Source organism: Bacillus rossius, assembly GCF_032445375.1.
Source record: "Bacillus rossius redtenbacheri isolate Brsri chromosome 9 unlocalized genomic scaffold, Brsri_v3 Brsri_v3_scf9_2, whole genome shotgun sequence".
In the NCBI taxonomy this organism is placed as follows: Eukaryota; Metazoa; Arthropoda; class Insecta; order Phasmatodea; family Bacillidae; genus Bacillus; species Bacillus rossius.
Genome location: NW_026962013.1, coordinates 11,596,741 through 11,612,942, shown reverse-complemented (window position 1 = coordinate 11,612,942; position 16,202 = coordinate 11,596,741). Strand labels below are relative to the sequence as shown.

The 16,202-nt window shown below is 42.1% G+C and overlaps 1 protein-coding gene across 1 annotated transcript; it reads left to right on the top strand.

Annotated features, from left to right (window-relative positions):
• Positions 1 to 445: 445 nt before the first annotated feature.
• Positions 446 to 15,452, top strand: LOC134542954 (uncharacterized). Its single transcript, XM_063387579.1, has 3 exons — positions 446 to 744; positions 11,041 to 11,269; positions 14,559 to 15,452. Exons 1-3 carry the CDS (start codon positions 565 to 567, stop codon positions 14,921 to 14,923), a joined length of 774 nt encoding a protein of 257 aa, XP_063243649.1. The 5' UTR covers positions 446 to 564; the 3' UTR covers positions 14,924 to 15,452.
• Positions 15,453 to 16,202: the final 750 nt, after the last annotated feature.

The following is a 16,202-nucleotide window of genomic DNA, read 5'->3' as shown; positions in this document are numbered from 1 at the left end:
TTTAAACTGTATTTTTAGAAGAGTTAAAATGGCTAAAAACATGTTTTCAGAGTAAATTTTAGGCTTAAAACAACCAGTACAGATTGTTGAAAGCACTTAAGGGACTTGCATTACACCTTTATCTTCATTGCTCCGCCATATAAAGCGACGGTCACCGCTCAAATTTCACAGTTGTCCTGTGCACGACGAGAAGACTGCGCGCCAGTTCAGAGCCTTGCGCTTAGAGGCTATACCGCGCTAGAAATACCAGCGTGCGTCAATCTTATCATCCCGCCTCACCAACAAACATACACCATTGACGTGGTGCGCCAACAACAAAGATTCCGCACACGCAATCTCGCTTCCGTGAGCGGTGGTGATGTGTGCCTTGTATTCCTGCCTGCCGTCGCCGCCGCTAGCCGGCACGCGGCGCGCATGCGCGGAGGCCCATGTGCTAGCCCGCCCCTCCCCCGCCACAGACGGGGCGTTATCGCGCGGCGCAGACGGGCGCGCGGGCGACTGCGACTCGCCGGCGGCAGGAAGCAGGGGGCCGAGAGAAGAGCATGTGACGGCCGTGCCGCGGACATGCCGGTGCTGGGGACGACGCGGCGGCGCCTGCTGCTCGCGGTGGCGCTGGCGGTGGCGCTGGTGGCGCTGGTGGCGCCGCCGGCGACCTGCCAGCTCGACGCCGCCCGCAGGAAGTCCCGCGAGAACAACACCAAGTGCCCGCAGGTCAAGGCCATCAGGAACTTCCACCTCGAAGGGGTGAGCCCACGGATGAGAGACTTTTCGAGCTGGTTTACTTTTGGCTGAAAGATACAGCGAGCGTTATATCACCAACTGCTAGGGACAGGAAAAATTCGCTGATTCAATGACCTCTAGGATAGCCTCCATTATCCTCTGCACTTCTCAAGTAAACACGCGTGTTCTTTGGTTACTAAATTGTGAGTCGTCTCCACTGGGTAGCTTGTGATTCGGCGCTTCTTTGGTCAATAGTCTCTCATTGGCCCAGAGAGCTCCAGTTAAACCGCGAGCCAATAGCAGAACCAGCAGAATTGTACACATGTTTGAATTTCAGCCTATCACGAAATGAATCCGTGAATTTATTCCGGTCTCTACCAATTGCTAGGGGCAGGCATTTTTCGCGAATAAATCTGAACGCCTATCAGACTGCAACAAGGTATACCCGCACCAGCTGTTTACTCATTGTGATTGGCGGCCGTCGGCGAGAGAAGTCGTTGCCTTATTTGACCGAGCCACTCAGGACGCGTTTGCTACCGCACTGAATAGCTGTGATTGGTGGTTTAACAATCGACATGTACCTGAAAGAAACCCACCCAATCATGACACACAAACGATGCTAGATTGTTTTAACTTTCAGCTAGTCTCAGAATCTTTTCGCGAAATATGCATGCCCCTACCAATAATATTTTGCACGACTTCTGCAATTATTGCAGAAGTCGTGCAAAATACAAATCTTTAAAAGTTTAATTTTCTACCTAATAAATTCGAAGCATACATCTATCCCTAAATATAAATCATTCGCCTTTAAAGAATTTATTGGTATTTAACGTCTCATCGACAACGAAATAAACTACAGAGGATTGTAACAATGGGATGAAGCAACGAATAAAAGAAACCCCACCGTCTCGCAGAAACGCCCGCCACTTTTGCCACTTGCAAAAAAAAAAAAGCGGGCCTGATCTCACTGGGAATCGAACCCGGGCTACCTTGCTAGGAGACAGGTAATCTGATCAGTCAACTCCCGTGCCTCCATTGGCATTAAAGACGAGTGCCAACAGTAGAACTGTCAAAAATAAGCTGATTTAAACAATCAATCGTGCATTTCTTTAAGACATTATACCCCAGCACACTTGCGCCAGTGTTAAAATTATTAAATGTAAAGCTGCAGTTTGATACTGTGTATTATAACGTATTAGTGAGGTTGCATTTAGACTCCGACTTTCAAATATGTGTCAACTGTACACATCATGTCACGTGTATTTTTGACAGTTATACTGCAAGATATCTCATATAAATACACATGAATTTAGCGAAAACGTTTCGTGTCGGTATACTTCTAAAATCACTCTAGCTTTTTCTTAGTTTTATGGTGAATCATGGCCGTTCAGCGGTAAATGAACAGTATTCTAATTAGCAGCGGCATGTGGAGAAACCACCTCTCAACGAAACCGTAGCCAATTATAAACTAAAACGTGACATACATCAACACAGCGCGTCGAAGTATAGCATAGGGTCAAATTTTATTCATCATTGTTCAATGAGATCACGTTGAGGGAGGCAAGTCAACTGTATTCCGGCAAGATCTTTTTATCGTTAAACATTATTGTTTACTGCCGAAGCGTATACGAACGTACTTTAATCCAATGATAAAGTGCAGAGGCTATAACCAAATGACCCTGAACTTACAGTTACGTGATTCATGAGCTGGAAGGATGAAAAAAAAAAGTGTACGCTGTTCCTTGGTCTGCCTCGTGTCTTTCGGCGAACGCACTAGATTTGGGGAAGCCTAAGATGTCCAAGTTCTGTTCCTGTCCGATTACACCCGAACAATATTCATCTTCGGCCAACCTCGGGTTTATTTATATATATTTATATTTCTCTGTTTATTTTAATGTAGCTATACTAACCTAACTAACAGTCCATAGTGTTTTAAAGTGTTTTAATGTAGCTAACCTATCCGACCACTTTTAATATTTGAATTCATTTTTCCTGCGCAAAAATAAAACAAATCCCAAAGTTGGCCGAAGGTGAATTGTTGGGGTGTAATCGGGAATGGCAGAACTTGATGTGCATATTAGGTCTCCCCTAGATTTTGCATGGATTAATGAAGGCACGCAATAGCTGCGCAGTATATATATATAAAAAACTAAAATTTAACAACTTGAACTGTTCTAAGTGTGTGTGTCATGGCCGCGGCAGATAAGTCTGGCAACTTCCCTATATTTCATATATAATTGAATTTTATTTGCAATTTTGTTATGTTTTTAAACTTCGACCACAGAGTATGATTTTCTATTTATTTAGGAGTTTTGTACGTGCTTAATGCAAAACGATAACTTGAATTTTGCCGCATTTGACAGTGAGAATGCAGAACCCAAACAAACACATTTCTCCCATAAGAAAGTATGTAATAAAATTTAAATTGGTGCGTGTTAAAACAGGAAGATTCGTGGGTTATAGATTTTGATCTTAAAGTTAGGTTAGTTCTTGAAAATAATACATTTTTTTGCGTGATCCATTATGATTTAATGCGAGTATGCAAAAATTAGTTTTGTTTACGTAATAACCTAAAGATCTATTTTAATATATACTCTCAAATGTTTTATTTACAAATAGTAAAATATAATTACTGGATCACTAAAGTGAAATTTTAAAATTTTTTACCTTGCTTGAAAATTACTATGCATATAACTATAATACACGAATCTTCTGGATTAAATCAGCAATTGACGCCTGATACATGCTTTCTAATGGGATAAATGCTGTTTTTTTTCCCCTTCTGCATTGTCGCCTCAAAATTTAACTGAAAAATGCGGCGAATTTACAAGTCATTGTTGTGCATTAAACAGATACAAAGTTCCTAAAGAAATGGAAAATCATATAACGTGTAAACTACGTTTTAAAAATTACAAATAATAATCAATTATATACGAAACTCCCATTTAAAACAATGTTATGCCCGGGCAGTGGCGAATAAAGGTTATAATTTGGATTGAGGGGGGGGGGGGGGTAATATGACCGAGCTTACCATTATTTATGCTTGCTTTTTTTTTTTATCAACTATAATTTAATGATTATGTATAGTTTACAACGGGTTTTGAGGAAAGTTTTAGGACTAAACAATTATATTTATTATTTCTATTTATGTTTTCGGTTATTTTTATAACAGAACTGCATTGATTCTTTATTATATAATAGCACGTTTTGAAAAACGCGCGTTGTTTTGAAAACGTGCGTATTTAACATTGAATTGTATTCACGTTTATATTAATTTCCCTTTTCCCTTTACTTTTTTTTTTTATTTTACTTAATGTGTTACCTTTTTTTAGTAAAGATGTTTTTCCCTCTTGTCCCAACAACCCAACAAAAGTAAATTTTGTACAATGGAAAAGAATGTTGGGTTTTTATTTTGGAGCTTTAAAAAGGGTGTAATGATGTAAATAAATTTTAAAAATTCGCTATTTATGTAAAGTTTACAAAACGAAGTGCCTGGGTGTGTCGACTTGTAGCGCCGTTAGTTCCCTAGCGGCCGCGAGCTTCACTAAGCGGACGAGTCTTGCCAAGGAGAATGCTAGGAAGTTGCCAGATATTACTACATGACCGCGGTAAGGTTAATTCTACTACAGGTTAGGAAGAAAACGGGTTTTCTTATGGGCGAGTTTGGCACAGGGAAAATTTCTGCCGCTAGGTGCGCTGGCGTAGCGAAAGGTTAACACACTGCCATTTTATGAAGGTGAACCGAATTGAAGTCAAATAAAATAGTCGGTATGGTATTTGGTTATGTGCTTTTTGTTTGCAAGAATTATATTGAACAAGTCTTCCGTAAAGAACGTGTGAATTTCACAACTTTATGGCTTTTGGATACGTAAATAAAAACTATACCTATTACAATTATCAACAGCCCAAAACGTACTGAATTAACCTTAACCGCGGTGATGGCGGCCGCGGCTGATGCATTTTTGAGGTTATGTGTAGAGTAAAATCTCACGAAACTTTGTTCGTCCGAGTTTAAATACAGTGAGTGTCTGATATTTCATTAACTGGTCACTTTAAATATGGTTTGCAACAAATAACTACTTAATATGTATTAATATCAAAAGCTTCTGGTTTTCGACGTAAAAATTTGTAAACAAACGCACATGCCCATGTCGCTGATTCTGACAGTTCTGTTGGTGAAACATGCGAAAATGATGGCCACGTTACGCAGAGCACAAGAGTCTGTCCACATCCACAATTAGTCTTTAGGCACAGGATGCGGCCCGTGTGATTTGGAAACGGTTTCCCTTAGGACTGTCAACCAATCAGTAGGCAGCTTCCGTTGTCACCCCCCTCCCACTACAAGCACCCTTTTCCTGTAGCTATTTATAGCGTCTCGCGCGGTCCCGTGCTCCAGGAATGTGTTGTCGACGATGCTGGAAGAGTGTACGTTCTTTTTTTTAAGGCGTCTTTCGGGAGACTGCGTGCCACGAAGCGACGGAAGGCAACCCAGGTCGGATATAGTCTTCCGGCGCCCCTAGACTTTTATTAAAAAAAAAAAAAAAAAAATGCCGCCCTCGCCCTTGTCTAAAAATATTTTTTGAGTAGGGGCCTATGTATGGTTCGGCGATAGGCGCTCACTAAAAACTTTAACCCATTGAAAACGTAACTTAAATCTGCCTCGAGATTGAATTTACTTGATCGTACAGTTTCTGACCGCGTATATTTACGTAAACATTTTTTTGACACCACGGCAATCAAAAGAGAAAAAATTATTTTTTTAAGTATAATTTTAAAACTACATACACCATTTATGACTGTTATTAGACATTGAAATATATTGTTGCTGGTTTACCATTTCAGTATGTAAAAATAACAGTTTACTGCGATGAGCTTTAAAAAATCATATTTGTTTATTTTACAAATTTAGAGTGTAACGTGAATATGCTTAAAATTTAAATGAAAATGTTACCTAATCTAATTTTTTTTTAAAGGTGTAACTATACCAGGATATTACTACCGGAAATGGTGTGCTTGATTTTGTTTTTGTGTCTTATGATGAAAAATCAACAATAGGTGTTTTAAGCGCGTGAAAACGCCTCGAAACCTAGGCAAAATCTAACACTGGAAACTAAACCACGGATACGACAGATTGTAAGTAAATAAATAAATAAATAATTAATTTTATTTGTCGGTCGGTCCAGCCTGTTTTCCAAATTATTCTGGAATCTCTTTGCGCGCACGGCCACCAAGGAGTGACTCACCGACGGGAATCACCAAATTGTTTATTTTCCAAAGCCGCGCCTTCAAACAAACACCACCCCCCCCCCCCCCACTACTTCCGTTTGCCAATCACCACTGACGGTGACGCACTGGGACTCTGTGTACAGTAGCGACATCGCGGGATGGTGTCTCGTAGCGACATGACTTGCTGCTTGTTAAGGGGAAGCCTAAGATGTACATCAAGCTCTGTCCCTGCCCGAACACGCCCGAATATTCACCTTCGGCCAACCTCGGGTTTTAATTTTATATATTTATATTTCTCTGTTTATTTTAATGTAGCTATACTAACCTAACTAACCGTCCATAGTGTTTTTAAAGTGTTTTTATCCAGCTAACCTAACCGACCACTTTTAATATTTGAATTCATTTTTCCTGCGCAAAAATAAAACAAATCCCGAGGTTGGCCGAAGGTGAATATTCGGGCGTGTTCGGGCAGGGACAGAACTTGATGTACATCTTGGGCTTCTCCTTGTTAAGGCCTGGTGACATCCCCTCTATCCCCTCCCTAAACCTTCCCCATCATACCCGTAGCGCACTGAACATTGTGGGACGAGAGGTGCTAGTAATATATAGGTAGGAGGAAATGTCCCAGCTTGGAGTATGATGTACACTCTATCCAAGATGAGGCAAGATTTATCTTCCCATGTGTTTCAGAATTTTACAGATTAATTTTATGACGTAATGAACAAATCAAACACCGATTAGTAGTTTTATGACGTACTGAACAAAACAAACACCGATTCGTGTGGCACTAGACTAACCAGTCACGTTTCAACAACTATTCTGTTTATTTCATTAGAGTTTTAAAGCTGTCAAAGTTATAAAATGACTTGCCTCAACAGAAGAAAAAAATCCTACTTTGTCATAATAATTGAATATTAAATGGATGTGAATTATTTATTAATTCATGAAAACACCCTCCCCCCTTTTTTTCCAGTGTGATGGGAAACTTGAATCAGCCATGTGCCACATACAGGAAAAAAAATTCCTGTACTTTTACAAAATATTCCTTTGGAAACCAGTTCCCCAAGAAATAGTTTGTAATACCACAAGGAAGATATTGTAACTTTATATGACACACGGCTATGGTTATTTTTGCATATTATATTAAATACGTCTTTCGAGATGATACTGAATATTTATTACGAAAAATGGCACACAATTTTAAATTTATTTTAATTCAAGCATATATATATTTTAAACGTGGAAAAAAAAACATTTTTTTTATTATGCTTATTAGTGTGCGCAGTTTATACTGGCAAGCCATTCGGGGAACGGTTTACACTATTCGGAGCAGGTACTGGTACATCACAAAGCGTAAAATGCCCGGGTTAAGGAATCTGTAATTCTACATAGGTACACATTTCTGTCAGCATCCCTCCCCCAGCCCGTGTGATACACAGGCCACTCACGCAGCTCCGTGGGTCTGCGATGAGAGTGTTCGTGGCACCATGCGTGATGAGCATGCGGAAACTCCACCCTTTCCTCCCACCCTCCAGTGTTCTCGACGACCACAGACGTGCGTGTAGCGAGGCGCGTCCTCCGCGGACAACAATGCGAGGACGGATTGTTATGCGCCACGTCTCTGCCGGATCCCTCGGCGGGTGGCGCGGGGCAGTTTGAGGAGGGGGGAGGGGGGGAGACATGCCCGGGGACGGACGCCAAGGCGACCGCACCCACCCGCCCAGTCATCTCTGCCCGCGATCTCAGACGTCCGCTTCTGGTGCTGGCAACCCCGACGTCGCGACAGACATGGATTTGGCCCGGGTGGGGAGGTCGCAGTAGCGGATCCAGGGGGTAGGGGGGCTAAGGGGCTCAAGCCCCCTCCAAAAGCATCCGGGTCCACTATTGTTTTAGTGTTTGCCTTGATAAAGCCTAGCCTCAGCTGGGTCAAGCCCCTCCCAAACCAAAATCCTGGATCCGCCACTGGGGAGGTGCACTGACTCGCACCTTGGGTTCACCTGCTCTTCATCAAAAAATCATAATCTGTTCAAATTTACTTACGAATTAACCAATTCCTGTTTTCTTTTTTTTTAAATATCCCTCGTTCGTTGATTTTTTTTTGTAAACGCAAAACTGTTACTGGGTTTTATTATTATTATTATTTTAACTTTTCATTTGTTGAACGGTTTACAAACACGGTGCGTCAGTTGAATGCCCCGTTCAAAATTTTTCGACCCGAAATGGCTGAAAAAAAAAAAAAAACAAACTTATATTTGAACATGCTGGCAATTGTTTTATATATATGATGGTACCACGTCAAAAAAAGTCATGAGCGTCATTGTCTGTAGTTGCTTGGCTTCTGGGTTCTCGTCGAAGGCGAAGATGTCGCCGACGTGTTTCGATGGACACCAGGGAGCAGTTACCTACTGAGGTTATTACAAGTTCTCCTCCCTTCTAATACTCTCGTCCGAGAGGGGAGCCAATCGGGGAACACTCCCCTCCCCCATCTCCTGTCTCTACTGATGGGAAGCCTTCATTTCACAGACGAGAGACAGCCACACCCGAAGTTCCCCGAAGTTCATGCTCGCTTTTTTTTTATTTTTGATTTCACAGTATCTTTTATGTAGCTATCCTAACCAAATCAACCGTCCACAATGTATTAAAGTATTTATAATTTAGCTAACCTAACCTAATTGACCATTAGTTATCATGAGTTACAATGAACAAAAAAAAAAAACCGAAGATGCACGATCGGGAGTTTGGCTCTCTCGTCTGTGTAAAGCAGGCTTCCCCTCTACTGATAGCCAGTCGTGAGAGATGCGAGTGAAGGTCGTAAATGCCGGACGAGATGGCTGTAGCACAGGGACATAGCCAATAGCCAGTGAATCGGTCCAGCGAAAAAGGGGGGGGGGGGGGGTTTCGGACCCTCCCCTTCCAGGATTTAAAAAAAAAAAGAAAATAAACACACGCAAAGACAGGATGAGGAAATATTAAAGCTACTTAGCCACGTAAGTTTACAGAGAGATTATTTTCGAAGCATTATTGTAATCCTCAGTGTACCTCAATAATGTGTTTCCTCCCCATTATACCACGATACGCCTCATACACAGAAGCAGCAGGATTTGTGTTTCCAAAATAATCTATATTTAATGCAGCTTTGCCTTAGAGAAACCAACAAATAATCGGCATAATAACAAATTATGAAAGGCAAAATGTATAAATGTTTGCCATTGTCAACTCGTAACAGCAAGGTTCCACTGTATTTTAATCGTAAGTTTATGGACCATTAATAAATACTTAGTCTATTGATTTTAATTTTGCTAAGATTAATTAAAAGAAAGGTATACAAACAATTTTAAGAGCATGATGGGCACAATCAATAATGTAGGTATGTATCAAAGTTTGATAAAATAATTTACTAGACTGATATTATGTAGTAAAATGGAAAAAAATATTTTATAGTCAATTTGGTAGCATGTTCGTTGAAATGTAATTTGATAATAATTTGTATTGTAGTATATCTTTTATTTTGCCAGATAGACCTATGATAAAGGGAAAATCTTTAGTATGGGGCAGGGAAAACAATGAAAACTCAGAGAAATATTAGTAGATTTTTTTTTTTTACGTGACAACGTCTAATAAATCGATGAACGCCGGCTGCACGCACGTAAACGTGTCCCGTTACGCACATTGTCCCGTTGCGCTGTGTCCCGTTACGCTCATAGTACGCTTGCGCCGCATCTATCTCTCTTCCACTCGATTGGAACAACCATCGATTTGACTTTTTCGAGGCACATTAAACTCGAAACACTCCCAATAGTTTCCTACTTTTCCTATCATCGTCCTATCCTCAACAGAATATCACAGATAGGAAGAAGTTAAATAGCAAACATGTATAAAAGTTATAGTTAAAACAATCTCTTCGTTAAAAGTAATAAACATATTTGAAATAATGAGTGCAAATAAAAAGTAAAATATATCAATTAAATTGTGGATATCATTTTCACACCTTCTTTGTATCCATACAGAATGGTGATGATTCAATAAAAAATGATTCAATTTTATTCATAAAAGAAGTATGCAATCATTTCATCAATGTTTCGTTATGACATTGTCACGTTAAACTATCGTCCGTGAACCGACTTTACAGGCAAACAATTTTTTTTTTGTTATTTTTATAAAGCAAAATCATTACTTACATTTCTAAGCTTGAACTTTGGGAGTTTCTGAGAGTCCACCTACTCCCCGAGATCAGCTGTGAGGGATGCCTGGCCGCGAGGATATATATATATACTGTATAGAAGTCGCGAGTGGATAGGATTTACTCTACGTTTTTTTCAGAAGCGTATAATGAGCAGCTTGGGAACTTCACAACTGCAGTGCGCTGCCGTAACGCCCTGCATCGTCTTGGGTTGTTATTTACACGTTAGAGCGCAGCACTAGTCGCCCGCTGTCATTCCCCCGAACCCCCCCCCCCCCCACCATTCATTCACCGCAGCTCGAGGTCGTTCGACGGGAAGGGGGAAGGGGGTGTTTGAAGAGTTGGACACTCGTCCGCTTACGGACCACCACAAGTCGATGCCCTAGAGATGTGTGGCGATTGCGGGCGGTGAATCAACCAACTACCTCAAAACCGTGTTAGAAATTTTAACCTGGGCTGGCAACTTCTATCTTTGAATATATATACTGTATAGAAGTCGCCAGCCCAGGTTAAAATTTCTAATACGGTTTTGAGGTAGTTGGTTAATTCACCGCCGCAATCGCCACCATCTCTAGGGCATCGACTTGTGGTGGTCCCTAGCGGACAAGTGTCGAACTCTTCAAACACCCCTTCCCCCTCTTGTTGAACGACATTGTGCTGCAGTGAATGATGGATGGGGGTGGTGCGGGGAATGACAGCGGGTGACTAGTGCTGCGCTCTAACGTGTAAATAACAACCTAAGACGATACAGGGCGTTACGGCAGCGCACTGCAGCGGTGAAGTTCCCAAGCTGCTCGTCGTACGCTTCTGAAAAAAAAAACGTAGAGTAAATCCTATCCACTCGCGACTTCTATACAGTATATATATATATTGAAAGCTTCTATAGAGTGTATGGGTGTTGACGGTGTCGCCAGCTGCTGGGCCAGTGGTACGTGGTGCAGTACTACGCCAGCTCGGAGGAGGCGCTGTCGTACCGCTGCATGCGCGCGGTTCTGTGGGTGTCGCCGCTCCGACCCGAGGTGTCCATGAACTTCACGTACGTGTTCGCCGACGACCCGGACGCCGACCTGCTGGCGGGCAACATCACGTGGCGCGTGCCGGACCCCGCGCGGCCCGCCCACTGGCTGCACGAGGAGGACTCCTGTACGTACCGCCCGAGGCGACTGAATTGTTGCCCAATTGGATGGGCAGCCCTTCAGGATTTTTCTGACAGTGGTTAGTTTGTAAAGTGACCTAACCTAACCTAACCTTACCTAACCTAACCTAACCTAACCTAACCTAACCTAACCTAAACTAACCACTGTCAGAAAAATCCTGGAGGGCTGCCCATCCAAAGGGCAACAATTCAGACAACCTTTCAAAAACACCACTGTCAGAAAAATCCCGATGGGCTGCCCATCCAAGGGGCAAAAATTCAGACAACCTTTCAAAAACACCACTGTCAGAAAAATCCTGATGGGCTGCCAATCCAAGGGGCAAAAATTCAGACAACCTTTCAAAAACACTACTTTTAGAAAAATCCTGAAGGGCTGCCCATCCAACGGGCAACAATTCAGCTCCCCCTACTGCCCGACAACGTCAATTCAACACAGCTTCGCAGCATTTTTCAGCAGACAATTTCAGAAAAAAGCCAAATCAAAGTTTTTATAGGTCAAAACAAGAGGTTATGGGTGGCAGAACGCGACCTGGTACTCCTAAAGGGTCTCGGGGTTCAATGCCAAGTTGCGGCATTCGGGCCCCTAGGCCCTCACGGGCGATGATGAAATCCCCCTTGTCAGTCAGGCGAAAGTCTGCTGGGGGGTTGCTTCACTAAGCAACTATTCTGAGTCCGATAACATCACCCAGGATAAGGTAGCTTGGCTTCTGGGTTGTAGCCGCGTGTCCTTGGCGAATAATTCACCGACGTTTCGGTCGACATTTCAGTGACCATCATCAGGGAGCAGTTACCTACTGTACCTCAGTCAGGTAACTGCTCCCTGTTGATGGTGACTGCAATGTCAACCGGAACGTTGGTGAATTATTCGCCAAGGACGCGGCTACAACCCAGAAGCCAAGCTACTTCAGACAATGGCCGTGAAAGCCTGCGCACATTATCACCAAGGATACCTGAGCAGCTAAGGCCAACTGCTCAGCTAAAATTAAATTCAACCCCCCCCCCCCCCAACTCCTATCATATCTAAAGGGAGGGCTGGAAAAACTACAGCGATTTTAAAGTAAAAAATAAATTAATCCCACGAAATTAAATTTCATTTCATTAGGCCACTTGCAATCCCCCACTGCTTCGCGGCAACATTTTCAGAAACTCTGTATGCAGAAACGCCAAAACGAAAATTTCAGGAAGCACATCAGGAGGTTAGGGGTCGCATCTAGGCGACCTGGTCCTACACGGGCCTCGGGGTTCGATGCCTAGTTCGGGTACTCTACCCCTAGGCCCGCACTGGCGATGATGAAATCCCTGTCAGACAGTCGTGATGGGGTGCTGTCATAACTTAGAAACACACAACTTAGAAACATAAATTGCGTGTTTCTAAGTTGCGTGTTTCTAAGTTGCGTGTTTCTAAGTTACGTGTTTCTAAGTTGTGATAGTTCTAAGTTGTAACTTATAAGTTATGACGTTTCTAAGTTGTGACTTTCTAAGTTATGTGGTGTTTCCAGTCGTGATGACTGCTTAGGGTTGCTTCATTAAGCGATAATTCTGAGCACAAGAGGTGCGGTGCGGTTAGAGAGAGTGGAATGGAACACGAAGCTGTGGAGCTTTTCACGTTCACAGCCAATTTTACCTGGCCTATTAAAAAAAAAAAAATGTCTTCAGAATTTTTATGATTTTAAAAGGAAAACTAAAATTAAAAATTTCTTCTCTAATCACAAAAATTTCCAGGTATGCATATTCCATTTGGTTCTCCTTATCAATACTGCACAAAAAATGTTTTAAAAAATGCAACTTTTCCAGCCAATAATTGCGAAACGTATGAAGTTCAGCCACTCAGAAAAAAGTCTACAAAAAAGTGTTGAACGTGAAAAAATAAAATAATGACCTGGAACGGGACATAAGTAAACTTCCTCCTCCCCCCCCCCTTCCCATATTTTGCCAAATTTAAATTCATACGAAAAAATGTTTTTTTTTACTTAAAACCTTTTTTTTTATTCCATTTCACATTATTTTTTCATACAATGGCCAAAGATAAACTATTTTCAGCATCTTTGCTACGTATGTTTGTTGAATTGCTTTTTATATTTACATAATTATGTTTAAGAAATTTCTATGTTTTCTTTATATTTAAAACTTAATTTTTGATGTTGGCATTTTTCAACCGTCTGTACAGTTGCGCCCAGAGATTAGGGAAATACACAGAATGAGCATAAGGTCCGTTCCATGACGAGGGGGGTGAAGCCAAAAGGGGGCGGGGGACTTCAGTGTACTGCACGTACCAATATGGCGGCCGTTTGTTTACAAATGTATCAGCCGCACCTGTATTGGAGGTTAAATCGGAGAAAGTATGTCAACTCGTATCATTACATTTTGTATCATGAAAATTCGTTTTGGGCTTTTAATATATATGAACATATTAACCAGTAATATCTTGATACAACTTTCTTCCGGAGAGCTTAACTACAGTCGTTAATTAAAAAACAGGCTAGAGCAGCTGATACGAACGTAAACGAACGTCCGCCATGTTGGTATGGGCAAATCATAACAAAATGGCGGGGCTTTGCTTCGCTTTTGACGGCTAATGCTCCATCTGCGCATGCGCCGGTCGGACGAGTGAGACGTGCGGGGGAAAGCCTTCATTTCACAGACGAGAGAGCCACACCCGAAGTTCCCGAAGTTCATGCTCGCTTTTTTTTTTCCTTACCACAACAGGAGTATTCATTTGGGGGGAAACCGTTTACATGATTTCACAGTATCTTTAATGTAGCTATCCTAACCAAATCAACCGGCCACAATGTTTTAAAGTATTTCTAATGTAGCTAACCTAGCCTAATTGACCATTAGTTACAGGGGCGCAACAACTAAATAAATATCCAAAAGGGGGGGGGGGGCAATATACCTTTTTATAAAGAATCATCGATCCCCCCTATTGAAGCGGGGGGTTGGGTGGTCGGGTGGTCCTCCCCCGGGAAAATTTGTATTTCAAGGTGGAAAGTGGTGCTATTTAAGAAGTTTTATTATCTAAAAGTTGATTACACAGCACTTTCTTTGCCCCCGTTTGCCCCACTTCATGGTTTCAGAGGGGGGGGGGGGGCAAAATACCCTTGCCTCCCCCCCCCTGTTGTTGCGCCCCTGATTAGTTATCATGAGTTTATATATTTACAATGAACAACCCCCCCCCCCCCCCCAAGATGCACGATCGGACGTTTGGCTCTCTCGTCTGCGAGAAGAAGGCTTCCCGACGTGCTGTTGACGTGGTGCGCGGGCTGCTCTTGTCGCCAGACGAAGGGGTGTACAACACGTACGTGCTGGACTCTGACTACCGCTCGTGGGCGCTGCTGCTGCACTGCGCCGAGAAGTCGGGCAGCCCGCGCTACCTGTCCAGCTTCGTGATGAGCCGGCGGCCGGAAGCGGAGCCCAACGTGGTCAGCTACCTGCGCGACAAGCTGCCGCGCTACGACGTCGACCTGGAGTACGTGTTCGCCATGCGGCAGGACGGCTGTCCGCCGGGGCCCGGGGGCGGCGGCGGCGGCGGGGGCGGTCCCGGGGGCGGCCCTGGGGGCGGCGTGGACCCGCGCCTGCTGGCCAGGAACCTGGGCAACCCGGCGGCGGCCCGGCGGCGCCACCCCATGCAGAACGTGCACTGACCACGCCTTCCTCTGATCCTCATCATCACGCACCATGTCGTCGTCATCATCTTCATCCACTACTGTTTTAACTCAACTTTAGAACTAACCAATTACATTTTTATAATAAATATCCCACGTTCGTTGATTTTTTTATTTTTTTTGTAAACGGGAAACTGCTACTGGATTTTAACTTTCATTATTGTGGAACGGTTTACAAACACAGTCGGCTAGTTGAATGCCCCTTTCGAAATTTCCGACATTATAAAATTACCGAAATGGTTGGAGAAAAAAAAACTGGTATTTGAACATGCTGGAAATGGTTTATATATATATATATATATATATATATATATATATATATATATATATATATATGGTACCACATCAAAAAGTCCTAAGTCATTTCTTGAAATATTTTTTTTTTTATTTGTTTCATTCGGCTTTGTTTGGTGCAGTTAGGAAGTGTACACCTTCTTTGACACTTACCTATGTAGTACTTAAAATATGACATGTAAAAAAACACAAAAATAAAAACAATCAATCACAATTGAATAGCACTTTGTGTTTGTTATCCTGTAAAAGTTGTGAAATGGTATTTAAACCTTTTTTTTATGGCAACCTTAATATTAGCACATTAAAGAAAACTAACCAGTTGACACCAAGAAAATAGATGGTGCAGACCATTCTCTAGAGAGTACAAACAACTACATATTTGGCTAAGTTGAAATCGCCACAGTAAATCTTCACACAGTTTACATTATGAGAGTTTTGTGGTAGTGGCGATATCAACTCTCTAGTGCCAGCAAGAACTAATATTAAGAATACAAGCCCACAATAGTTAAATTTAAAAAAAACAAGTGTGTCAAAACTAACCCATAACTATGTCAAGCTACAATATGAAATAAAATGTTTGGGAAGAAATAAATAGATAATTAATTTTAAATCCAAAATGTGCGGCGACTAAGCCGTTTAAACGAGGCATGGTTGCAGAATGTGCATTCATGTGAGCCTTCCTTCTACTGCCTCCAGGGTGGTTGCACAAACTTTAGGGCTCAGTTTCTAGCTTTTTTAACATACCATAAAGACAAAGATGAGATGGACATGGTTTAGGATTCACAGAAGAAATTTCATCTTTTCAGGATTTTTGCTACCCATCTATGGAGATAACACCAGCTGAAAGCCGGAAAAGTGATGCAATATTAACCGAATTGTTGCCAACTCCGTAGAATAATATTAATATTGTGATAAAACATTAATAAAATGTATTTTAAAAAAAGTACAAAAAAAGGCTATAAAA

What these genes read in the sequence shown, in the direction of transcription:
- LOC134542954 (XM_063387579.1), top strand. Translation starts at nt 565, where the DNA reads ATGCCGGTGCTGGGGACGACGCGGCGGCGCCTGCTGCTCGCGGTGGCG. An exon ending in GGAACTTCCACCTCGAAGGG is followed by an intron (nt 745 to 11,040) that starts GTGAGCCCACGG and finishes CGGTGTCGCCAG; the next exon opens with CTGCTGGGCCAGTGGTACGT. An exon ending in GCTGCACGAGGAGGACTCCT is followed by an intron (nt 11,270 to 14,558) that starts GTACGTACCGCC and finishes TCTTGTCGCCAG; the next exon opens with ACGAAGGGGTGTACAACACG.